This window comes from Nicotiana tabacum, chromosome 23 (assembly GCF_000715075.1).
Source record: "Nicotiana tabacum cultivar K326 chromosome 23, ASM71507v2, whole genome shotgun sequence".
Classification (NCBI taxonomy): domain Eukaryota; kingdom Viridiplantae; phylum Streptophyta; class Magnoliopsida; order Solanales; family Solanaceae; genus Nicotiana; species Nicotiana tabacum.
The window spans coordinates 83553462-83580741 of NC_134102.1; the positions used below are offsets into that span (position 1 = coordinate 83553462).

Below are 27280 nucleotides of genomic sequence, written 5' to 3' on the forward strand. Positions count from 1 at the left end.
GCATGATTTCTGACATGAATGGCAGTCAAATTTCTAGAAGATAGAGGGAACATGTAATTAACAATAAGCTATTCGACTTTATATTCTCACGGGACGGACCAAGTCCCAATCCCCCATGGTGCACGCCCAAACGCCCATCATCTAGCATGTGCGTTACCTCCAAAATAATCACATCATACCAAAAATCTGAGGTTTCATACCCTTAGGACCAGATTTAAACATGTTACTTACCTCAAGCCAAAGCTGTGCAAAATCCTACTCCAAAATGTCGTTGCCCCTAAAATCAGTCCCCAAACGCCCCAAATCTAGCCATAATAGTACGATACAATTAATATATGCTAAAAGAATTAATTCCACAAGAAAAATATAAAATTGTAAGCCAAAATCCGAAATAGGCTCAACCCGGCTCCCGGGCCCATGCCTCGAAATCCGACAAAAGTCACAAAACTCGAAAGCCCATTCATTCACGAGTTTAACTATACCAAATTTATCAAAATCCGACACCATTTGGTCATCCAAATCCCCAAATTTTACTCTCCAATACTCAAGCCCTAAACCCGCAAATTGCACCTCAAAATCTCACTAATTAGGCTGGGAAATTAGTGGGGAAACAAGTTTTATGATCCAAAACGAGTACAAGAAGCTTACCTCAATAATCACCTCGAAAATCTTCTCCAAAATCGCCTAAGCCCGAGTCTAAAATGTTGAAATAATACTAAAATCGCGAACTCTTACTTTTAAACCTTCGGCCTAGACTTTTCTTATATGCGGGGCCGCTTCTGCGGAAACATTCCTGCTCCTGCGGAAGTCACTTATCCGCTGACTCCGCTTCTGCGATCAAAGGACCGCATATGCGCCTATCGCAGGTGCAGGAAACCCATCGTACCTGCGGCTCGATCTCGATCCTGTGCCCACCTTCCCGCTTCTGCGGCCATCGCATGTACGGGAAAATCTTCGCACCTGCAACCTCTACTCAACTCATCCTTGGCCGCTTCTGCGGGCTCGCACCTATGGTGCCCACTCCGCAAGTGCGGTTACACCTGTAGCAGCAGCACTTCAGCTGCTTCATCAACTCTAGATCAAGTCTGTTAACCACCCGAAATCAACCCGAGGCCCCGGGACCTCAACCAAACATACCAACTAGTCATATAACCCAATGCGAACTTAGTCGAACCTTCAAATCACCCAAAACAATATCAAAATACAGATTACACCCGGATTCAAGCCTAAAGAACTTCTAAACTTCCAAATTCCACAAACGACGCTGAAACCTATCAAACCACATCCGATTGACCTCAAATTTTGCACACAAGTCCTAAATGATACCACGAACCTACTCCAATTCCCGAAAATCAAATCCGACCCCGATATCAAAATTTCCATTACCGGCCAAATTCGCCCAAATTCCAACTTTTGCCAATTCAAGCTTAATTCTACTACAGATATCCAAATCACATTTGAGACACGCTCCTAAGTCTAAAATCACCCAACGGAACTAACGGAACCAACAAAACTCTATTCCGGAGTCGTGTTCACATAGTTCCAACTACGGTCAAAATCCTAAGACTTAAGCTTCCGTTTTAGGGACTACGTGTCCCAAAACACTCCGTAACCAAAAACAAGACCTCCCGGCAAGTCACATAAGAAGAAACACACACGGAGAAGGCAAAAAATAGGGGATCAGAGCTATTACTCTTAAAACGACCGGTCGGATCGTTCCAAGAAAGATTGTATTTTACAGCGGATACAAACACAAATTCAGGAGAGAATAGGAATGTTTAGGAAGTCAAAAAGAGCTCGTAGATGTAATCTTTTCTGTAATTAGTGCTTAACTTGAGGCCCTATTATGAGATGTTCTTGGAATTAATAAGGTTCTCTTTAGGTGTATTATTTTTTATTTGTTAATGATGATATTTTTCAGTTTTTTACCAAAAATAATTACTACTTTTTTTACTGCAGTACAAGGGGACCAAAGAAAAGCCGTTGGTATGACATGCATGTGTCTCTAACATGGATAATGTTAATTTTTTTTTTAAAGGCAACCTTCTTACATCTGTTAGACTATCTTCTAAAAAATAAAAAATCCCTGATAGATAAATAGTAGGGTGCTGAAGCGGGCTGATAAATAGTTGTATTGGATTCTTTTAATTTCTTAAATAGTTGGATTGAGAAGAAAATTGACGCATAAGTAGAAAACAACCAGAAATGTTCCTGAAAGTATAAACTGTCTTTTCAGTTATAATGGGCAAAGTAAAGTAACTTTTCAATTACAAAACAAAGTAAAATAACTTTCTTAAGTAATTTTTGTTAGTCCAGTGATCTTCTAAGAAATCAGTTCAATAGTAAAAGTGCAAATTTCCACCCTGCAAATAGGCGTATATTCTGGTTTCAATGACCTGCTTTAAGATGAAAGACCCCGTTGATTTGGATTACTAGTGGACTGACCTACTCTTCAATTATAATTGGGTCAAAGGTTCTCTAGCCTAGTACTTGATTCGAATAATTTCAATAATACGAAAATTATGACATTTAATTCTCAAATTTCCAATGTCCTTAACTGTATGCACGTAAATGAAACTTAATTCAATTAGTTATGTTGAGGCCTAATAATATAAGTTCTAGATTTCTAGTACGCTAGCTACCACTCAATGCTCTTTTTAAAAATTAAGTGAGTTTGGGAATTTGAGTGTGATTCATTCAAATGATATTTTTGTATTATGACTAGAAAAGTTTGAACTTTCAATCCCTAGATGTATAGTACTTTATTTAGCGAGAATGGATTAACATGTATGTATTTTACCTGGCCACTCTTGATATTTTGACCTTTGCTTGCCCTATGGGCAAAATTTTAATGTCAAAAGTCAAAAATGCTATTTAAAGCATTTTTATGGAGCAAGGGAGGCCAACACTTATTAAACTTGAAGTTAGCACTAAGTGTCTCATTCGTGTCATTCACCCTTAGGAGACATGGTCAATAATTGGGAATAAATGGAGGTTTATATCTTGGCCTAGTCGTGAGTTAATTCCCTGTTATTACAATGGATATTCTCTTATTAGTTCTTCGTTGACGCTTATATTAATTACTAATAAAAATACATAATATAAAACAAGTTATTTCTAATGGTGTAACCTCATATTTGATAAATATAGCGTTCAAAGCTTCTAAAATAATCTTCCAAAGATGTCCTTCCCCTTCCCCACCTTGTCAATGATTCAAGATTGGTCAATAATGTGTGGAAAAAAGTTTTTATTTTTAAATGGAAAAGGATAAAAGAATTCCAAAGACTCCAAGTCGTCGTTAGGGAATATACTAGCTAAGAAAGCTTCCAGTCAGTCCAACCTCAAGAAGGCAAAAGACTTTGCAAGTCCACCCCATGTTGCTGTGCAAACTTATGTAAAGGACAAGCAAGGAGATAATCCCTTTTTTAAATATTTACCAGAAAGTATATGTAATACACTAGCAAGTCTAGGGAATGAAAATGTCCTAAGTGACATAACTATGTGTTGTAATATTTTGCAAACTTCGTAGTACTAATATAAAGCTTCCTTTATTATCAAAAAAAAAAAAAAAAAAACAAAGTCGTCGTTGGCTTGACTTCTTGTCTTTTGCAAGTATATGTGCCTCAAACTCAAGTTATAAATTGTGGGTTGATCCTATAATAGTATAAAGAGTGAGAGAAGAATCAACGTACATGTAACGAACACAAAATTCTGTGTTGAGTTTCATTCCTTCTATATATGGCTTGGATCATTAAACATATTTCCACATGCTTGTTTTTGGTGTATTACTTAACACTGCCTATTTATGGAGAGGCAATCAGAGCAGCACCTCACTATAAGGTGGTTAATGTCAGCTCCTTGGAGCCAAAACCCTACTGCCAAAGGTCAAGCTCAGGTATATTATAGTATTAATTATTAATCTTTATCTACCCGTAAATTCTTGGGTGTCTCATTAGTATGTGTGTGATGGTATGGAATCGCATCGTTCCCAATAATATGTTTATATGCGTATTATGATATAGTATTAGAGTTAGAGTTAAGTTGCCTTATTCATCTATTGAAATTGGTTTTAAAGTGCTGACGAAATAATTATGGTATCATATAGGTCCAAAAATCGGATCGCAGAAATTGGAAATCGTATCTAGATATGGACCTTGCTTTCCAAATGCTAGTCGAACGAAAACTCCATCATCCAACGAACTTCTAAATTGGGATCAAGCTAGAGTTCGTTCAATCAATAAAAGAGTTAATGACCACCTTTACAGTAATGATCCGGTTAATTATAATTATGGGTCCTATACAGTAAAGGTAAGTCTTGGCACACCACGACAAGACTATCACTTAATGGTGGATACTGGTAGTGAATCGAGTTGGGTACGTTGCCAATCTTGCACTAAAGGTTGCAAATCAGACGATTCTCTGTACAATCCTTCAAACTCTTTGACATATACAAACAGTTCGTGCAATGGTATATTTAACGTCATTTATGGTGATAACTCGTATACAAATGGTACTTGGGGATGTGATATTCTCATTATAGATGGTTTTGGTGCAATAATGAACTTCCGATTTGGTTGTGGCCAAGAAAATGTTGATGAAACTGGCAATAACTTTGGTGATGCAGCTGGAATACTTGGACTTGGCAGAGGTGAGTTATCTTTACCATCTCAAAGTGATTCGTCAATGAAAATGTTTAGCTATTTTATCCCATTAACAAATAGCCTTGTTGGAAATATGTATTTTGGGACGGAAGTGCTAAAAATATTGTACACTTGTTCATTCCAATTTACACCATTGGTAAAAGGCCCCGAACCAGTATACTACTATCTTGACCTAGTTGGAATAAGTGTAGCTGGAAATAAACTCAACGTCCCGTCGATAACATTCACTAATGAAGGAACAATTATAGACAGTGGAACGGTAATCACTCGATTGCCACAGGTGGTTTACTCTGCACTTCGTACTGCATTTAGAGAGTCCATGTTGAGTTACACATTATTAGAAAATGTTGATGAGCTGATGGACACCTGCTACAGCTTCAATGGATACGAACAAATTGCTTTACCAGAGATTAAATTCCATTTTGGAGAAGGAACTAGTACTACTACTGATGTGAAGTTGTCAAACAATGGGATTTTATGGATGAAAGATGATAGAGTGAAATGTTTGGCTTTTTCTGCAACGGAAAGCTATAGCATTATTGGTAACGTTCAGCAGCGAGGAATGAATGTGATTTATGATTTGAAAGGGGAAAGAATTGGATTTGCTAGTAACTGTGATAGCTGATCAGACCTAGAAGAATATTGAAAATTAATTGGAAACAACGTAGTTGTGGGGTCGTGTTTAATGATAAAAGCCGATTCATATTTCTGCTTCATTAGCATAATTGTGTAATCATGTTATAATCTTTTACAAGCTCATTTATTCCTACAAATTAAGTTACTTATGGTTTCTTTTACTGTGTGAATCTGGCTCATAATTATCCTGACCTTTTATGCATGTGTATTCTTGCCACTGGAATAAGAAAAAAACACTATCGTACTTTGAATTTCTCCTGATAGTGGGGATTCTATCAATTGTTCCAAGCATAAAAGCACCAGATGTGAAAAAAAAAAAAAGTTTTAAAACATGTCAGTAGTTGAAAAGCTCAAGCTAAGGGAGTGCCGAATAGTTCTAAACTGTTTCCAATGATCATGTCGTTGAAGTATGAACAATATAAAAACACAATGTACTGTCATTTGGGAATTAATTATCCCTATAATCATTGAATTTCTCCATTTTAGTATCATCAATTACCCATTTTTAACATATTCTTTAAAGTTCTAGTATCATAATGTTCTAGAATTAACCATATAATTTGTCATTCTCTTACTTGTTATTCCTATCCAACCAGTCTCTTAGAATCCGTCTTTTTATCTGTTCGATTATTTTGAAATTTGAATACACGACTTTAATTATGGAATTTCATTTTTAGTTTTATTTTTGTTTAATTTTGGTTTATCCAACAATCATATTGGAAAATTTAAGCAGTTACTCGATTTTCAAAATTACGTTCTAATTCAATTTGCAGTTAGATTCGTGACCCAATTAATATAAATTGCTCAAATTCATAAATTTTATGGTTAGATTAAATCTCCACTTTGTGTTGAAAAGAGTTGCTTACAACCCTAAAATAGTATTTCCCAGTTGAAGAGATGAAGGTGGAAACAACACGGGGTTGAAAAGTTTTTTGGTGTTCTTTCTCAGTTATTTCCTTCTCCTTTTTTTCATTCTTTTAATTTGAATGAATTTTTGGACCCCCCAATGGATGTGCACGTTCAGTAGACACAAGGGAAATCGCCACTTTCTAGTGATAACATAGTGGCCTTTTTTGATTTCGCAGAGATCGTTTTGATTCACATGCTAGTTATGTTAGAGGTTATAATTGCAAGAAATTAATATTTGTGTGGTGAATAATGATGAAGTATTGTGCGGTATTTAATATTATAGAAATTGTGCAGGAATTGATAATCAAAGGATTGTTATGCGAGCATTACTTACTTTAAGGATATTTTTAGTGTATGTAGAACACTTACTTCTCGTATTGATAATACAAATATTAATATTATTTTATATTAATTTTAACCCACATAATATAATATGTAATTTTCTTTAAACTTAATACAATAATTATTTAATATCGCCAACCAAATGTTGCATAAAATTATGCGAATTAGTCTTTCCCCGCCAGTGAAACATTGCATATAATTATGCTAGGGTTATTGTTATTATTAATATTGATTCTTCTAACCAAACATAATATTATTATATGGTGGAATTATTTCTCCAATCCTTCTAACCCACGATCTCTTAGTTTTTGGAATCTTTATAAAAATAATCGGCCGAATTTATTATTTGCTTTTTTAATCGGTATACATAGATTAAACACGATTGTATACATATTATACATGAATTATACATATGTTATTAAATGCTGGAATTATTTCTCCAATCCTTCTAACCGACGATCTCTTAGTTTTTGGAATCTTTACAAAAATAATTGGCCAAATTTATTATTTGCTTTTTTAATTGGTATACGTAGATTAAACACGATTGTATACATATTATACATGAATTATACATATGTTATTAAATGCTGGAATTATTTCTCCAATTCTTCTAACCAACGGCCTCTTAGTTTTTGGAATCATTACAAAAGTAATCGGTCGGATTTGCAATTTATTTTTTTCTTATCAGTATATACAGATTATATTCGATTATATACATATTATACATGAATTATACATATATTAAAACTGAAAACACCAGAAAATGATTTCCATAAGCTGGCTATTTCTGCAAATCAAACAAACACTGCTGCGATTAAAAGATCTTCAAACGATTTCTTCAAATTTGAATATAAGGTTTGAAATCAAATTTTCAAGGTATATCTAAATTCCACCTTCTTAAATGATTCTTACTTTATACAAATGGCCACTTTTGTTTCAACGTCAAATATTTTAAAACATAAGCTCATTTTATTAGTGAAGTAGGTATTATAAACCAACTTTTCTAAGCACTCATTTAATAGACATTTTTCAAAAGACTTTTTTTTTCAAATAAAATCTACACTTTTTCAAGGTATATACACTGCTTCTCTTCCAAAATTAATAGGTTTTAAAACATACACTTAGATAAGGCGCACATCTTTAAGCACTAACTAAGTAGATATAGATATTTTTATTCCTCGAACCTAGTCTAAGTCCTATAGAGCTACCTTAGGTAGATTCTAGGGGGTGTCTAACACCTTCCCCTTAGAAGAACAAGAACCCTTACTCAAATCTCATTGGTTAACAAACTAATAGGATAATGATCTTAACAATTAAATAAGTACCTTAATATACCTTTAAATATTAGGTGGTGAGGGAAACCACTAGTTGAATTTTATTTTGACTCATGCAAAATAGGGTGCAACATAACTCTTGTTAGTGCTCTTGACCAATTTTTTATTGATTACTTGCGTAGGATAAAATTATTAAAGTTGGATTCCTGACAGCATTTGTTAAGGGACTGAAATTAAGATCATAATTTATTATTGTGGAGATTTTTCATGTCCATATAAAGACCGGCAAGCATAGTTATTTCTTAATCAAAGACAATGATATGCATACTTTTTTCTTCTGAATGGATTTTTTTTTTGATTATCCTCTCTCAGTATATGTTGTTCACTTTTAAGAGTTAGTTGTTCATTGAACATATTTTGATGTACGTTGAAGTAGGCAATCAAAAAGTCATCTGGGCTAATATTAGTAGTATTTGATGAGTAATTGGCTAATATTGATCGCATTTTATGAGTTAGTTAACATTGATATTTTTTTTCTCTCAGATGCAAAATTGGATTTTTCCCTTCTTTTTTCACCTTTTTCTATACAAGAAGTTATACCCATAGGTGAATCTTTAAGGCCAAAAGTATTGCCTGTGGGGCAGGCGAAGGGCAACACTTGTTAAACTTCAAAATTCTAGCTATGAAAAATGAGGTTAAAATATCAAGATCACCCACTTTCAAGGCCATTCTCGCAAATCACCCCTTACTGTAGGCTAATGGGCTAAAGCCCTTACCCTGTGAAGACATCTAGTCGGCCGAAAAACCCGTTTATTTTGGGCTAGTCTGAATAGGTTTGTCTAAGGGGAGGGTAATACCCCTACCGGTACCGTCACCGTACCGGTCCAAATTGGGGGTAGGGTGGGGGATTTGGATAAAGAGTAAGGGGACTAGGAGGGTATCGGGAAAAGTACTGGTAGTACCGGTCCAGTTGGTACCCTTAAGGTACCGAACCGGTACCCTTATATTTTTTTTTAAATGTGGTTATTTTTGTACCATTAACCAAATATAAAAAATAGTCGTTGGCAACAGCCAAAATAACTATTTTTGCCTCCCTAGCCCCCTAACACCCACACCTCCTAATTTATATTTTTTAACGTCTAAGTTTGTTCAAATACACTTTGACTCTATTTTAAAACTATAAATACCCCCATTTCATTCTTTTCATTTTCACACAAAACTCTCATATCTCTCTAATTCTCCATCTCTCTCTCTCTAGTTGCAATTAACGTTCTAGCACTCATATTAATTTTCGCATTTATTTTTTGTTATATTTGTGTTGCTATGTATTGTAATTTTAATTTTTTATTATTAAGAAAAATGTGTAATATATTGACTAAGGGTAATGCTAAGGAGGGAGTCCTCATTTTAAAACAAATTCTAACCAGTACGGGTTTAGCCGTTACATACAAGAAATGTATAATCATGCTTTTCAAGATTTTCCTAGAACAACTGTTAGAAATAATGTTTGCATTGATGAAGGAAATGAAGACTTGCTGAAATATTGGAAGAGAAGAAACTTTGGCCTTCCAGAAATAATTCAAGAAGACGGCGATGCCTAGCCTATAGTAAAGTACTATCTACCGGAGATAGTGGGGACGCAGAAGAATAAGTGCTATCAATTTCAAGCGAAGAACTAATCGATATTATTGAAATCTATTTCAAGCAGGATTAATGATTGTTTGTATTTAAATATAATATTTAATTTTTTTAATTTAAAAATACCCCTAAATACTCGTACTGCACCTTTAAATACCTCCCCTCCCCTTAGGACCGGTAGGGGAACTGGTAGGGTACCAGAAAACGTACCCTTACCCCATACCTTTAAATCTCTTTAACGAAAAAACCTTGAGGAACCCTTCCCCTACCTCTACACTCCTCGTACCCTTAACCCTTAAGAACCCAGTACCCTCCCCTTAAACAACCCTAATTCTGAAGTACTACATCTTTAAAAATGAAGGAATTAGAAGGAGATTCAGAGGTCTAATTCTCATCGAAAATTCATATATCCTTTTTAAATACTAAAAAAATAAATTTACACAGTTAGAATCTATATTCTGTATCACAATTGTAAATTTAAAAATATTTAAAAATATTGGATAAATCGTTATTACTTATTGGTTTACTCGAAAAACGCATGGAGTTAAATTTATACGTAGTTCTAAGGATATGTGGTATAACTTGACACAAATCGTAAGAATGAATAGAAATATCAAGTGTTGACTGTAGAGAATGAAAAATAAGCAAAGTTGGGAAGAAGATGATTTATAGATTAAGCAAGATAAATCAATTTATGAAGCTAAAAAAGGATAACTCTTCAATATATGAGTGTATGATATCTCAGTTATAATGTATGCAAAAACTAGGTCCTTACAGAAATAATAACCACCCCCTTTATAGTGGAGGGATCCTACATTAGATATAATTAAAAATACATAGTGGGAGATCCATGATAAATCAGCTTTTCTTTAATTCCTGCCAGGATTCTCTCCTCTAGTGGGATTGCAACGGCTCTTGTCTATGAGCTCGATATTGACTCGAGCTCTCGATCTTGACTCGAGCTCGATTCTTACTCGGATCCTTGTATTGATTCGGGGTCAGTGTTGGTCAGTCTCTACCTCATAAGCTCGATAACTTCACTTTGCATCATAGTTCGATTTGGATTCGAACTCGATAATGATATCTAGCTCGACATTAATCGGTCCTTAGGGCTCAAAGTTTAGTTACCTGACTTCGGACCTCAACCTGATATTATGAAGACGCTTCTTCGATCCAATGCATTACCATTTCGACCAGTTCGTATGAAGGACTAACTGATTTTTACCGTATACAGATAGTTCTCTCGTTTCTCGGGAAGGATGTAGCGAGAAACGATATGATTTCCCAACGGCTCGATCAGATATAAGCTGACGTTTACATTGGGCTCGATCATGTCACACGTGATAGCTGTCCCGTCAATTTAGTTTTTCAAGGCATTTAATGCGTGTCAGACGTTGGTCGGCCATTATCGAAATTGAACCGCCATTGTTATACCTATAAATAACCCCCTTTTCACTTTTAATCACTTTTACATCTTCAAACTCTAAATTTTCTAACTTCTTTCTCACACTTTCTGAATTCACTAGCAAATTGTGATTCTTCTCTGCAAAAATCTTTCTTCAAAAACACCAAATCCTTGTTACGTCCTTCTATTCTCGATCTTTAAATCCAAAATATGACGAAAATATCAAAAACCATTCCACAGAAAGAAAAGGCTTCTTCTTCACAGCGTGCCACCGATAAAACACTGATGGAGCCACGACCTAAGGAATGCATTTTTGGGGCGTGTGTTCTTACGTCTGATTTTAAGATCGACAAAGGCTCGTCGGTTCCCGGCCGATGTGAGCATGTTTTGAGGTATATGTGTTCGATATTCAAGAGGCACCTCGAACAGCTAAATAAAGATTGCAATTGGGAGAACAAAGAAATAGCGATCCCGTCTTTTGAAGAAGATATCACCACTTACGTGAAAGGGTTTTTAAGTATGTATACTTACCCTTTCACGTTAGGTCCCCTCGACCCTGTTATTATTGATTTCTGCCATCAATACCAAATAACCCTAGGCTAGATCCATCCTTCTTTTTGGCGGATTGTTATTTTGATCCGTTACTTCGTGAACAAAATCGAGGGTTTGCCTTTCACCCTCGACCATCTCATCCGATTGTACTGTCCTCGCCTCTTTCGAGGCGGGCTAATAAAACTTTAGCGTCGGGCTACCAAGGTTCTTCTCTCGAGTATAAACGAAGACATGGATCGAGGCTGGATGGGCAGGTTCATTCGAGTAAAGGCTTCGAAACTGATTTCGACTGAAAAGATGCCTTTTCCCGAGGAATGGAACATAAAGCATAAGTGTAATTCTGTTGTTGTCTCCTACTACTATTTTTCCCCTTCGTTCCTTTTCTCACCGATATCCCCCTTTTTGTGATGCAGCGGTTCCTTAGATGCCCGTGCAGTCCCCGATCTCAAGAACTGGGTACGGGATCTAGCTTCGACTTCCACATACGCTGAGCTCTTGTGGCATGATTTGTCAAAGGGTCGATGGAAGTCCAAAAATCATGGTGAGCCTCTTTCTCGTATCTTTGGTAGTTCGAACGAGATGCCTCCCATATACTCAAATCAATTTTTCTATATGTAGGTGTGGGCAAAGATGTAGTTTTGAGGCCCTCATCCGTCGAGGAAGAGGCTTCGGCTTATGATCGAAAGCTGGTGAAGGATAATAAGAGAAAAAGGGCCTCCACCTCCGAAGATCCAAAACCGAAGGCGAGGATGGCTCGTAAGCTGCGGAAGAACACCATTCCTTTGACTGTAGAATCAGTTTTGCGCCTAAGGGATAAAGACGAAGAAGAAGAAGAAGAAGAAAATGACGGGTCCGTATTGGTGGCCCGAATAAAGAAAACCATCGATGCGCTAAAGGCAGCTGAATCGATGGTGATTTATAAAGCTCCGCCTCAGACAGAGGAGGTATCAGAGAAAGGTTCAGTCGGAGTCCCCAAATCATTAAAGATCGAGGATGCTTCCCACCGAGGTCAACAAATGGTGGGTATATCGGAAGGGGCCGGTCCTGAAGCTCTCCGAACTGAGGAGAACGCCCCAAGTGAGTCGCTAGGGGAAGTAGTAATCAGAGACTCTCCCACTCTCCCTGCCTTTTCCAAAGGGGCAATTCGAGAAGCCCAACCTTTAGGGGCCCTCGAGATGAGCCGATCTCATGAAGGGGAGGACCGCTTCTGTGATTTGTTTACTGGGGTCAAGGATGATGCTGGCCCTAGTGATGTGTTGTGTCTAGTCTGTGAAGTGCAGCAAGCTCTGAATCGGGTAAGCTTTAACTCTCTTCGTTTATATTACTTTTATGTTTGTTATTCTTTTCTAACTTCTTTTTTTCTTTCTTCGTAGGCCGTGGCAGTTCATCGAGAAGCTTGTTCTTGGTCTCGAGTTGAGCTGCATCGGTTCGAGGCCGACCTCCGACGGGTTACAGAGGATAGGAACGCCCTCAAACTCCTTTCCAAGCAAAGAGAAGAAGAAATCAAAGGCTTTCGAGCTGAGTTGGCCAAGGCTTATCAAGACCAGACCGACGTGACCGAGAAGGTAATGATAATATTAAGAACTCATGGGCTTGATACAGGATTGAAGGCTAATATTTCGATCTCACAACTACAACAGAAACTCGAGACGATCGGGCAGCTTCGTGAGGAAGTTGATATAATAAGGGCGGAGACCAAGGGATAGAAAGATGGCATGGACTATCTTGCTGCAGAAAAGAAGACTGGTCGGGCCCAATTGTCATCGACTACAAGCCAACTTCAAGACATGAAGGAGAAGAGCTCGGTTCAAGCGAGAAGAATTTAGGAACTCGAGGCTCAGTTGGCCTCCAAACTTTCCAAAACCAAATCTAATGCCGAAAAAGCAAAGTCCTATGCAAATGCATTAATGGCCGTCTATCAGGCGGATGCTGAAGCTGCTCAGGTACAAAAAAGAGAGGCAAGCCGAGACCGCCAATACTCGAGGACATTGGGTTGCTAAACTTGCTAAATGCCAATCTCTGAGGGAGACCCTCGAAGAGATCCATGCTCGAGGCTTTGATCTCACCGAAGAGATAAAAAGAGCAAAAGAGCTTGAAGCCGATGCTGAAGCCTTGGCTTCCAATGATAATGATCGTGGTAATGATGATGATGGCAATGATGGGAGCAAAAGTGGGTCCGAGAGCAGGGAGGAGCCCGATGGAGAAGAGACTTCCCCCGTAGATAACCAAGAAACTTAACCCTTAGTTTTAATTTTGGTTTTTTATGCAGCGTCCTGTTCGAACATTGTAAATATTCTTGTATATATAAAGATCTTTTCTTTTCCTGACTCACCTCTATTTTATTCTCTTCCTAGAGAAGATTTTGTTTCATTCATGCCTTATGAAGTATTTCATAATGCTTTAGGCAATTTGATCGAATTTGGATCTTGTAGCCTTTATAACCGAGTGAGTGCTTGCACAAACTTGACATAAGGTAGCCCATAGTCTTAGTAGTTGAGTTGAGTGATTGTTTGAACCTAAAGTAATGTAGCCTGTAGACTTAATGGTCGAGTGAGAGTTTGCTTGAACTCAAAATAAGAGTAGCCCGTAGGCTTAGTAGTCGAGTGACTGATTCGAACTCGAGGTAATGTAGCTCGTAGGCTTAATGGTCGAGTGAGTGATTTCTCAAACTCGAGATGATGTAGCCAGTAGGCTTATTAGTTGAGTTAGTTATTCGAACTCGAGGTAATTAGCCCATAGGCTTAATGGTCGAGTGAGTGATTGCTCAAACTTGAGATGATGTAGCCCGTAGGCTTATTAGTCGAGTGAGTGATTCGAACTCGAAGTAATGTAGCCCGTAGGCTTAGTAGTCGAGTGAGTGATTCAAACTCGAAGTAATATAGCTCGTAGGCTTAATGGTTGAGTAAGTGTTTGCTCGAACTCGAAATAAGGTAGCCCGTAGGCTTAGTAGTCGAATGAGTGATTCGAACTTGAAGTAATGTATCCGGTAAGCTTAATGGTCGAGTGAGTTATTGCTCAAACTTGAGATGATGTAGCCCGTAGGCTTATTAGTCTAGTGAGTGATTCGAACTCGAAGTAATGTATCCCGTAGGCTTAATGGTCGAGTGAGTGTTTGCTCAAACTCGAAATAAGGTAGCCCGTAGGCTTAATGGTTGATTGAGTGTTTGCTCGAACTCAAAATAAGGTAGCCCGTAGTCTTAGTAGCTGAGTGAGTGATTCAAACTCGAAGTAATGTAGCCCTTAGGCCTAATGGTCGAGTGGCAGTCCCCGATTTATGGGATAATCATCGGCCCTTGAGCCTGTTTGCGTAATAGATCATGAAAATAGAGGATAACACGAGACATGGGCAAAGAAGTTTCTTTTCATATTGTTATACATGTGTTTATTTGTTATACCAGGGATCGAACAATCTACATGAGCATGGTTCGTTTTGACCATTTGGCTCTTACAATTTTTCCTTTCGGAACCCTGTTGTTATGAAGTAACTTTCTTGCATCGAACTTGATATATTTGAGAGTAATGCCCCATTAGTATTCGAGGTTGATTGTAAATAGGTCTTGGATACTGTTAGCACGATCAATGGTTGCCTCATTAAAAACCTTGCCAAAAAACCCATTTGGGATAAAACCGGTCTAAGGGAAAAAAGTGCAACGCGTGCTTTCAGACCTAAGGCTTCGTGTTGAATGAACCATCCTTGTTCTTTGATTGAACTCCTGCAAGGGTTAGTTTCGAAATATAAACGAATATGGGAGGGTCGTACCTTAGCAGTAGTATCGTTTTAGGTGTGATGCGTTTAAATTGCTTGGTAGTTGTTCGCCGTTTATAATACCGAGTTTGTAGGATCCTTTACCGACATTTTCGAGTACTTGATAAGGTCCTTCCTAGTTCGGACCCAGTTTTCCTTCATTTGGATTTCGGGTGCTAAGGGTGACTTTCCTTAGCACTAAGATTTTAAAATGGCGAAGATTGGTTCTTCAATTATAGTATCTTTCAATCCGCTACTTTTGGGCGGCCAATTGGACGAGAGCGGCTTCTCATTTTTCGTCCAATAATTCGAGGCTAGTATTCATAGCCTCACGATTTGATTCTTCTGTTGTATATCGATACCTGGGACTAGGTTCCCTGACTTCGACAGGAATCAAGGCTTCAGAGCCATATACTAAAGAGAACGAGGTTGCCCTCGTACTGAATTTTGATGTTTTTCGACATGCCCAAATAACTCCGGGCAGGATCTCTCTCCATTTTCCCTTAGCGTCGTTCAACCTTTTCTTTAGGTTTTGAATGATAGTCTTGTTCGTATATTCGGCCTGTCCGTTCCCACTAGGGTGATACGGTATTGATAATATCCTTTTGATTTTGTGGTCTTCTAGGAATTTAGTCACGTTGCTGTCGATAAATTATTTCCCATTATCACACACTATTTCGGCGGGTATCCCAAATCGACATACGATATGATCCCAGATGAAGTCTATAACCTCTTTCTCTCTCACTTTCTCGAACGCCTGTGCTTCAACCCATTTAGAGAAATAGTCAGTCATAAATAAAATGAACTTAGCTTTACCTGGGCCGATGACAGAGGGTCGACGATGTCCATTTCCCATTTCATGAATGTCCATGGAGATAGAACTGAGTGAATTTGTTCTCCGGGATGATGGATCATTAGTGCAAACTTTTGACATTTGTCACATTTTGAACAAACTCCTTTGCATCTTTTTCCATATCGATCCAATAATATCCTGCTCTGATTATTTTTCGGACTAATGAATTGGCACTAGAATGATTTCCACAAGTACCCTCGTGAATCTCACGTAGGATGTAGTCGGTGTCTCATGGACCTAAATATACTGCCAATTGTCCATCGAATATCCTTCGGTACAATGTTCCATCTGCATTCAATGTTAATCGAGCAACTTTGGTTCGCAGGGCCCTCAAATATTTAGGGTCCAATGGGAGTTTTCTGTTCTCTAAGTATTCAATATACTTATTCCTCCAATCCCAGGTTAAGCTTGTAGAATTTATCTCGGCATGACCTTCTTCGATCACAGACCTCGAGAGTTGAACGACAGTCCCCGAGCTGATCTCATCTTCCTCGACCGATGATCCCAAATTTACAAGTGCATCGGCCACACTGTTTTGTTCTCGAGGTATATGCTGTAAAGTCCATTCTTTGAAACGGTACAAAGTTACCTATAGTTTGTCCAAATACCTTTGCATTCTATCCTCTCGAACTTCGAAGGTTTTGTTTACTTGATTTACTGCCAGTAAAGAGTCTCACTTGGCATCAACGACCACTGCTCCCAAGATTCTAGCTAACTCAAGACCTGCAATCATGGCCTCATACACGGCCTCATTGTTAGTCAACCTAGTAGTTTTGATAGATTTCCTAATAGTGCTACCCGTAGGCAGCTTTAAAATGATGCCTATCCCGGACCCTTTTAGGTTTGAAACCCCATTTGTGAAAAGGGTACATACCCCCGATGACGTACCCGATTTCAACAATAGTTCTTTTTCGACTTCGGGTACGAGGGTTGGCGTGAAATCGGCCACAAAGTTTTCTAAAGTTTGAGACTTGATGGCCGTCCGGGGTTGATATTCGATATCGTACCCACTGAGTTCAACGGACCATTTGGCCAATCGTCCTGATAATTCGGTCTTGTGTAAAATATTACGAAATGGGTAAGTGGTTAATACGCATATGGGGTGACATTGAAAGTATGGTCTTAACTTTCTACAGGCGCTTATCAGTGCCAGTGCCAATTTCTCTAAGTATGGATATCTAGTTTCTGCTTCCCCTAAGGTTCGACTTACATAATAAACGGGAAATTGCGTACATTGCTCTTCTCGAACTAGGACCCCGCTTACCGCGATTTCTGATACTACCAAGTACAGGCAAAGTTTCTCGTCTGCCTTTGGAGTGTGCAGTAGTGGTGGGCTCGATAGGTATATCTTCAATTCCTCTAATGCTAGTTGGTATTCCGGGGTCCAGGTGAAAGTTCTTATTTCTGAGAAGAGAGAAAAATCTGTGACTTTAATCCGACGACCTTGAAATGAATCGGCCTAAGGCAGCAATCCGTCCTGTTAGCCTCTGCACGGCTTTTACACTGTCCACGACGGTGATGTCTTCGATGGCCTTAATTTTATCGGGGTTGATCTCGATCCCTCGATTCGATACCATGAAGCCAAAAAACTTGCCCGATCCGACCCCGAAAGCACATTTCTCGGGGTTGAGCTTCTTGTTGTATTTCTTTAAAATATCGAATGTTTCCTGCAAATGAGCCAAATGGTCTTCTGCGCGCAGGGACTTAACTAGCATGTCATCAATATAAACTTCTATTGATTTACCTATTTATTCCTCGAACATTTTATTTACTAGGCGTTGGTAAGTAGCTCTTGCATTTTTTAGCCCGAAGGGCATTACATTATAACAATAGGTTCCATACTTGGTGATAAACGAAGTCTTTTATCGGTCCTCCGGGTTCATTTGGATTTGATTGTACCAGGAATAGGCATCGAGAAAAGTAAGTATCTCGTGCTCGGCCGTGGCATCGATCATGCGATCGATGTTAGACAGTGAAAAAGAATCTTTGGGCTATGACTTGTTTTAATCCTTGTAATCTACACACATTTAAGTTTGTTCCTTTTTTAGGGACTACAACCACATTGGCTAACCATTCGGGATATTTCACTTCCCGAATGGACCCTACTTTGAGAAGTTTAGTTACCTCGTTCTTTATGAATGCGTGTTTTACCTCAGACTGGGGTCTTCTCTTTTGCTTTATCGGTTTGAACCTAGGGTCCAGGCTTAGCCGATGCATCGTTATATCCGCTGGGATCCCTGTTATGTCTAAATGGGACCAAGAAAAATAATCTATATTATCAATAAGAAATCGAATAAACTTTTTCCTGAGTTCAGGGGTTAATTCCGTTCCCAGGTATACCTTTCGTTCGGGCAGATATTTGAGTAGTACGACTTGCTCCAATTCTTCTACCATTGATTGGGTAGCGTCGAAATCATCAGGGACTACGAAGGATATTGGGATCCCTTGCTTATCATCTTCGTCAATCTTCTGATCTTCTATTTGGTTCGAAGTTGATGTCTGTGATTGCTATTTGGCATCACGTTCCCCCTTCGAGCCCGACCCCATGAAGGCGAGAATATCGGAATTTCTTCTTCGACGACAAACATTTCCCTTGTGTCCGGTTGTTCCCCGTATACTATTTTGATTCCCTCCGATGTTGAGAATTTAAGAACCTGGTGGAAGGTCGAAGGTACAACTCTCATGTTGTGAATCCACGGCCTTCCAAAAAGGGCATTGTATCTCATATCGCCTTATATTACGTGGAACTTCGTTTCCTGGATAGTCCCGGCTATGTTTATTGACAGAAATATCTCGCCTTTAGTAGTTTCACATGCCATATTGAATCCGTTTAGAACCAGGGTTGCGGGTACGACCTGATCTTGTAAACCGAGCTGTTCTACAACTTTCAATATAATAATGTTGGCCGAGCTACCTGGATCAATTAACACACGCTTAACTTTAGTTTTATTCATAAGTACATATATTACCAGTGCATCGTTGTGAGGTTGCATGACTCCTTCTGCATCTTCATCATTAAAGGACAAGGTTCCTATGGGTGCATAATCCCAAGTTCGAGATCATTTTTCTCTCATAACCGATGTCTTAGTGTGTTTAAGTACCGGCCCCTGAGGGGTATCGACGCCATCGATGATCATGTGGATGACGTGCTTTGGTACTTCCTGTTCGTTTTGTTTACCGAAATCCCTGTTTTTGAAATGATTTTTGGCTCTGTCGCTTAAACATTCTCGAAGGTGCCCTTTATTGAATAACCGGGCTACCTCCTCTCTTAGTTGCCTGCAATCTTCCGTTTTGTGTCCATGGGTGCCATGATATTCACACATTTGATTGGGGTTCCTCTAGATCGGTCTGCATGGGTCGAGGCCATTTAGTGTCCTTGATGCGTTCGATAGCCGACACGATGGCGGATGCATCGATGCTGAAGTTATACTCCGATAACCGTGGTGCTTCCTTAGGTCCGGTATGCCTATCGAACCCATTTCTATTCATCAGTCCCCGAGACTCTTGGCTTCGATCATTTCTCTTTTTTCCTCATACGTGGTTACGTAAAAATTCGCTATGCCGACGATCTCCGGTGTACGGCCGGTATCAATCCTTGCTTGAACTTGGTTCTTGATCGGTATCCTTTTTAAAACCGGACCTGGAACCCAACTGGTCGTCTTTGACCCTTATTTTAGATTGATACCGATTGTGCACATCGATCCAAGTAATAGCTGGGTATTCGATTAGTTTATGCTTCAGCCGTCGTGAAGCCATCGAGCTTCGTTCATTCAGACCTTAAGTGAAAGCTTGAACAACCCAATAGTCTGTGACTGGTGGTAGATCCATTCGTTCCATTTGGAAGCGAGACACAAATTCTCTTAGCATCTCATTATCCTTTTGTCTTACCTTGAATAGGTCCGACTTTCGGGTCTCGACTTTTATGGCCCCTGCATGTGCTTTTACGAAATAATCTGCAAGCATAGCAAAAGAATCAATAGAGTTAGATGGTAAATTATGATACCATATCATTCCTCCTTTCGATAGGGTTTCACCAAATTTTTTCAATAATACAGATTCGATCTCATCATCTTCTAGATCGTTTCCTTTAATGGCACATGTGTAAGAGGTGACATGTTCGTTGGGGTCGGTTATCCCATTATATTTAGGAATTTCGGGCATGCGAAACTTCTTTGGGATTGGTTTAGGGGCCACTCTCGGGGGGAAAGGCTTATGTACGATTTTTTTGGAATCTAAGCCTTTCAATATTGGGGGTGCCCCCGGGATATGATCAACCCTGGAGTTGTACGTTTCCACCTTTTTGTTGTTTTTTTCGATCCTCTTTTCTCCTGATTCTATTCATTTTGTCAGTTCCTCGAACATCTTAACAATTTCGGGATTAGTCCCCGATTAATGCTCATTTGACCTCACCATAGTTGGTTCCGTTTTGTGAGTGACTTCCTGGGGCGAATTTGACTCCGACCCGCTCGGTATCTGGGTTTGACTCTGCAACTGAGCTATTGCTACCTGTTGAGCTTACAACATTTCAAAAATCATACGCAAGCTGACTCCGTTTTCTTCAACGTTATGGGTATCTCGAGTTGCAGATCGAGTACCACCATGAATGCTATTTTCGGGTTCAGAACGTTGGCCTGCCTCGATGGCCACATGTGAGTTAACGTCCAATGGTACTTCGACTCGAGCTCTAACGGCATTGACGAGCGGCCTTTCTCCACCGGGCGCCAAGTTATTGTTCTCATCTTGAAGGCCAGCTTCGTTGTCGATAGGCAAGGCCATTGATCGGGAGTTCGTTGTTGCTAATATGAAATCAGAGATGCTTCAAAATAAGCATGAAATGGCGAGTATTTTAGAGATTCGTGTCAAATAGCCACTGTTACCCTTAGTCCCACGGTGGGCACCAAACTGTTTACCTGAAAAACGGATTGAGTTAAATTTGTTCGTAGTTCTAAGGATATGTGGTTTAACTTGAAACAAATCATAAGAATAAATAAAAATATCAAGTGTTGACTGTAGAGAATGAAAAATAAGCAAAGTTGGGAAGAAGATGATTTATAGATTAAGCAAGATGAATTAATTTATGAAGCTAAAAAAGGATATCTCTTCAATATATGAGTGTATGATATCTCAGTTACAATGTATGCAAAAACCTGGTTCTTACAGAAATAATAACCACCCCCTTTATAGTGGAGGGATTCTACTTTAGATATAATTAAAAATACATAGTGGGAGACCCATGGTAAATTAACTTTTTCATAATTCCTGCCAGGATTCTCTCCTCTAGTGGGATTGCAACGGCTCTTGTCTATGAGCTCGATATTGACTCGAGCTCGATTCTGACTCGGATCCTTGTATTGATTCGGGGTCAGTGTTGGCCGGTCTCTGCCTCATAAGCTCGATAACTTCACTTTGCATCATAGTTCGATTTGGATTCGAGCTCGATAATGACATCAAACTCGGCATTGATCAGTCCCTAGGGCTCGAAACTTGGTGACCTGACTTCGGACCTCAACCTGATATTATGAAGACGCTTCTCCGATCCAATGCATTACCATTTCGACCAGTTCGTACGAAGGACTAATCGATTTTTACCGTATACACTTATCCTATGATAAAATAATAAAATGATAAAGGTGTTCTTCTCTAAAGCTCTTTTCCTAATGTCTTAAGAGAATCAAAGTTAAAGTTAAAAACAAAAGTTTATCCACATTTCTTTAGTGTAGAACCAAACATACATTTTATATTATATGTTGTATATTTTAGTTTTAGGCAAATAAATTCAACATCTAATATATATATATATATATATATATATATATATATATATATATATATATATATTAAATAATCAAAAACCCTTCTTCCACTTCCAATACTCTATCTATTACTAATTTACTATTAGACATTTAGTTATAATTTACTATTCCAGTTAGTTACTAAACACTATTCTCAATCAAAGAAAAGGACAGAAATATGTAGAATAGTAAAAGGGAAAATTTCTACCATGCAAATAGACGTATATTCTGGTTTCATTGACCGGCTTTAAGATGAAAGACCCCATTCATTTGGACTACTTGCGGACTGACCTGCTCTTCAATTATGATTGGGTCAAGGGTCCTATTACTTTATGGGAATAATAATATCCAAAATACTAATATTATGATATTTATTTCTCCATTTTCCAAATCTCCTTAAATATGTATGTATTAATTCAATTATTTATTTTGTTGAGGGCAAAGACTAGAGAAGTTATAGTTCACGTTCCACAATGTCATGAATGATGGCATAATCTTACCCTTTGTTTTTCACTATTTGTGATGTTCTAGATAAATACTATGATGTGAAACTATAGGTTTCTTCTTAACTATTTCGGAGATATATTCACTTATGAATTTTGAATTTTAAGCAGTCACGTTCTTATAATTCGAGATTTCCTTTTGTAAAGAGAATGATGAAGGCATTTGGACCACAGTGTTATATTAATTTTGAATTGTTACGTATTTAATGATAATCAACAAATATAAATTTTCTTGCGTCAAATGATAGATTTCTTAATTTCTTTTAAATAAAATATTACGTAGTTAGAATCTACATCATATAGCACAATTTAATTTTATTATTTGAATGCCGAGGTTCAATTAAAGTGACAAAGTTTAATTAGAAGGCCACATATTTGAAGTTTTAAAAGTGCTTGTTTGTTCTATTTATACTTCACAGCTCGTCTGAAATTGTTGTCCACCTTTTACTCTCTAATTTTCTTCTATTTTATTTTGGGGAATAGATGGAAGACCAAGGTGAAGAGAGGGTCGATCTGGTAAAGATTGAATCTTGTATTTATACGATGTAAAAAATTACAGTTGTATTGACCTACCACTAAATGCTCTTCTTAAAAGTTAAATGTTTTGGGTTTGCAGGGATTTTCTTTGAAATGCTAAGTTTTATAATATGAAAAGAAAATTTTGAACTGGCATTCACCAGATATATATATTATTTTACGATATCCAGTTACCAGAAATTGGTCGATTATACTGAATAGTAATAATATAGAACTAATGGAGGATTTATAGCTTGGCTTATTTGTGAGTTAATTCGACTTCTTGTTAGAAATGGATATTCTCTTAGTTCTTTGTTAACGCTTATATTTACAAAATAATAAGATGAGTTAAGGTATAATCTCATAATTTGATAAATATAGCGTTCAACTTTTAGAATAATCTTCCAATGAAGTTCCTCTCCTCTCCCCCCACCTTTTGGTCAATAATGTGTGGCACGAAAAAAGATAACTTAAACTAAAAAAGATGATAAAATAAAATAAAAAGAAAAAAAAGAAAAAAGAAAAAAACATGCAAAGACTTGAGGTCGTCGTCCTGAAGCATTGACTTGTTGTCCTTTTTTAAGTATGTGTGATTCAAGCTCAAGTTATAAATTGTGGGTTGATCCTATAATAGTATAAACAAATTAAAGGATCAAAGAATCATAGCACATATAACGTAAACAAAATCCTGTTTTGAATTTCATTCTATATATATATGGCTTGGATCATTAAACATATTGTAACAATATGCTTCTTTTTGGGGTATTACCAAACACTGCCTATTTATGGAGAAACAATCAGAGCACCACCTCACTATAAGGTGGTTAATGTCAGCTCTTTGGAGCCAAAACCCTACTGCCAGAGGTCAAGCTCAGGTATATTATATTAATTATTAATCTTTATCTACCCGTAAATTCTATCCCCAATAATATGTTTATATGCGTATTATGATATATTAATTAATAAATATTAGAGTTAATGGTTCACTCGACGGCATATATATGAAATTTTGTCGTAACAATAATAAAGCTTGTGGCATACCATAAGACAATTGTGATAACAAAAGTAGAGGGAAGTTGTCAAGCATTTCACACTAAACATCATTTTTATTATTTTAGTTATTATTGGTCATTACCCCTTTACCAATATGCTGCTAGTGTTATTGACTCAATTGTTTTTCACATAGAGTTATTGCGTCTTTTGTTTTCTTTAATCTAGTGCCGTTTACTTTTCCTATCGTCTATTATTCATTTTTGAACTCGCTTTTCACTTTTCTGGGTTTGACCCCTGCAGTTTTTACTACTCTCGTATTTGTTATTTCACCCCTCTTCGAAACTTAAATTCTGGCTATTGCTTAACAAGTTGCCTTATTCATCTATTGGAATTGTTTTGATAGTGCTGATGAAATTATTATGGTATAATATAGGCTCGAAAATCGGATCGCAAAAATTGGAGATCGTATCAAGATTTGGACCTTGCTTTCCAAATACTAGTCGAACGAAAACTGCATCATCCAACGAACTTCTAAATTGGGATCAAGCTAGAGTTCGTTCAATCAATAAAAGAGTGAATGACCATCTTTACAGTAACAGTCTTTCTGAGGATGGACTTGATCCAACTATTGAAGGTAAGTATGAATTTGGGGGGGTCTATAATGTAAAGATAGGTCTTGGCACACCAAAACAAGATTATTACTTAATGATGGATACTGGTAGCCAACCAACTTGGGTACGTTGCCAATCCTGCACCAAAGGTTGCAAATCAGAGAATCCTCTGTATGACCCTTCAAAATCCTCGACATATACAAATAATACATCGGTTCCATTTCGTGTTGGTTATGGTGATAACTCATATACGAATGGCATTTGGGGATGTGATACTCTCACTATAGAGGGTATTGGTGCAATAAACAACTTCCGATTTGGTTGTGGCCAAGAAAATGTTGATGGAACTGGCAATAACTTTGGTGATGTAGCTGGAATACTTGGACTTGGCAGAGGAGAGTTATCTTTTCCATCTCAAATTCAAAGTGCGTCATCAACGCAAATGTTTAGTTATTATGTCCCATTAACAAATAGCCATGTGGGAAATCTAGAATTTGGGAATGAAGCCAAGAAGAAATCTTACGCTTGTTCAAACCAATTTACACCATTGGTAAAAGGCCCCGAACCAGTATTCTACTATCTTGACCTAGTTGGAATAAGTGTAGCTGGAAATAAACTCAACGTCACATCGACAACATTCACTAATGAAGGAACAGTTATAGACAGTGGAACGGTAATCACTCGATTGCCACGAGCTGTATACTCTGCGTTTCGTGCTGCTTTTAGACAGTCGATGTCGAGTTACACATTATTAGAAAATGTTGATGAGCTGATGGACACCTGCTACAGCTTCAAGGGATACGAACAAATTGTTTTACCAGAGATTAAATTCCATTTTGGAGAAGGAACTAGTACTACTACTGATGTGAAGTTGTCAAACAATGGGATTTTATGGATGAAAGATGATAGAGTGAAGTGTTTGGCTTTTGCTGCAAAGGAAAACGATGAGCATGTCAGCATTATTGGTTACGTTCAACAGCGGGGATTCAATGTGCTTTATGATTTGGAAAGGGAAAGAATTGGGTTTGGCAGTAACTGCGCTAGCTAGCTGGTCGGTAATTGTTATTTTCTGCAAAATAATCGACCAAAGTTGGTCGGTTATTACGTCAACATTGATCAAACTTTCGAATTACTTTTATATTTACTATCTAAATAATATAAATATAATTCGTTAATACTTTTGTAATACAAATAATGAATACACTAACATATACTATATATAACATGCTATTTGTAAATTGATTCATCGACTTATAACTTACTTAGATGCATCGATGAATATTAAAAATAAAACGTTTGACCTATATCGACTAATAGTAAAAACAAAACGTCTCGACTTATATCGATTAATCTAGCTATGCCATGTATTATTAGTGATGAATGAATGAAAAATAAAAGAATTAATACTAAACATCTTTGACTATATATATATATGGATCACAAATTAAATAAACGAAAGAAGATATTAGTATTAAGTAAACGAGTTAAATTAATAGGTCAAACATGGTCAAACTTTAACAAGTTATATATATACACACTAACATATACTATAACAAGCTATATATATAGTTAAAGTATTACAGTGAAGTGTGTTTGTATGTGTATAAGTGTGTTTGTATGTGTATATATATATATAAGAACACGAAGCGCTAGGACCACAGGGTCGGGTTCTTTTAGGGATAGACTTGGGAAGATACTAATTAGTATATATACTTTATCATCAAATATATCTATTTGTAAATTGATTCATCGACTTATAACTTACTTAGATGTATTGATGAATATTAATCGATGATTTATCAAAACGTCTCGACCTATATATCGATTAATCTATGTCATGCATTATTAGTGATGAACGAATGAAAAAAGAAGTTATTAGCATCAATTACAATATAGTGTATGTGTGTGGGTGAGAAATTACTCACATACTTAATTATAACTTAAAAAATTTATTTAGATAGATGCTATTATAATTTATTAAAATTAAATAGTTAATATAATTATTTATATAGATTATGCTTATAGTTTATAATTATTTATAATAATTGCATAGTTAAATAAAATAAATGCTTGTAGTTTATAATATTTTTTTTATAGTTTATAATATTTTAAGAAAAAAAACACACAAAAAAAAAATTTAAATTTTTTTTTAAAAAAATCCGACCAAAGTTGGTCGGTTTTTGGTCAAACGGTCAACACTTAATGTACCGACCAAAATTACCGACCAACTTTGGTCGGTAATTCTAAAATCAGAGAAGTGAAAAATGGGGGAAACCCCCATTTCTCTGAAATTTTTCCCTCTTTACTCAAAACCTTCCCCTCTCTCCTTCTCCCAGCACTCGCCCTAGCCGTCCAGCCCTCACCCTCGCCGTCGCCGCACAGTCGCCGTCGCCGCTGCCACTGCCACTGCCGCCCCTCTCCTTCTCCATCTCCTAAAAATTCTAGGTTTGAATTACAACCCATTTATTTATTATTTCTAGGTTTTGTTAATTAGTTATGAATTAGTTTTAATTGATTAGTGTTTCAATTATTTGAACATTGCATTTTATTGAGGATTAGGGTTTAGGTCTTGTTTTAATTAGTTTTGTTAATTAGTTTTATTAACTAATTAGTTTTGTTAATTAGTCAATTAGTTATGAATTAGTTTAGTTTAGGGTATGGGTTGAATTTCTTTGTTAGTTTATGTTTAAACTCGTAGGATATGAATTGAAATTTTAGTTTTTAGGATTTGTTCTTGTGATTTGAACTTTTAGGATATGAATTGAACTTTTAAGATATGAATTGGACCTTTTGGATATGAATTGAACTTTTAGGATATAAATTGGTGTAATTAGGAAAAAATAATTATCT

The 27280-nt window shown here is 37.2% G+C and overlaps 2 protein-coding genes across 2 annotated transcripts; both read left to right on the top strand.

The window, feature by feature from the left end:
• The first annotated feature begins 3631 nt into the window (after positions 1 to 3631).
• Positions 3632 to 5458, top strand: LOC107790176 (aspartyl protease AED1). Its single transcript, XM_016612077.2, has 2 exons — positions 3632 to 3895; positions 4106 to 5458. Exons 1-2 carry the CDS (start codon positions 3739 to 3741, stop codon positions 5284 to 5286), a joined length of 1338 nt encoding a protein of 445 aa, XP_016467563.1. The 5' UTR covers positions 3632 to 3738; the 3' UTR covers positions 5287 to 5458.
• A 17993-nt stretch (positions 5459 to 23451) lies between these two features.
• LOC107790177 (aspartyl protease family protein At5g10770) lies at positions 23452 to 25594 on the top strand. Its single transcript, XM_016612078.2, has 2 exons — positions 23452 to 23701; positions 24253 to 25594. The coding sequence occupies exons 1-2, from the start codon at positions 23542 to 23544 to the stop codon at positions 25476 to 25478; spliced, it is 1386 nt and encodes a 461-aa protein (XP_016467564.1). The 5' UTR covers positions 23452 to 23541; the 3' UTR covers positions 25479 to 25594.
• The last annotated feature ends 1686 nt before the right edge of the window (positions 25595 to 27280 follow it).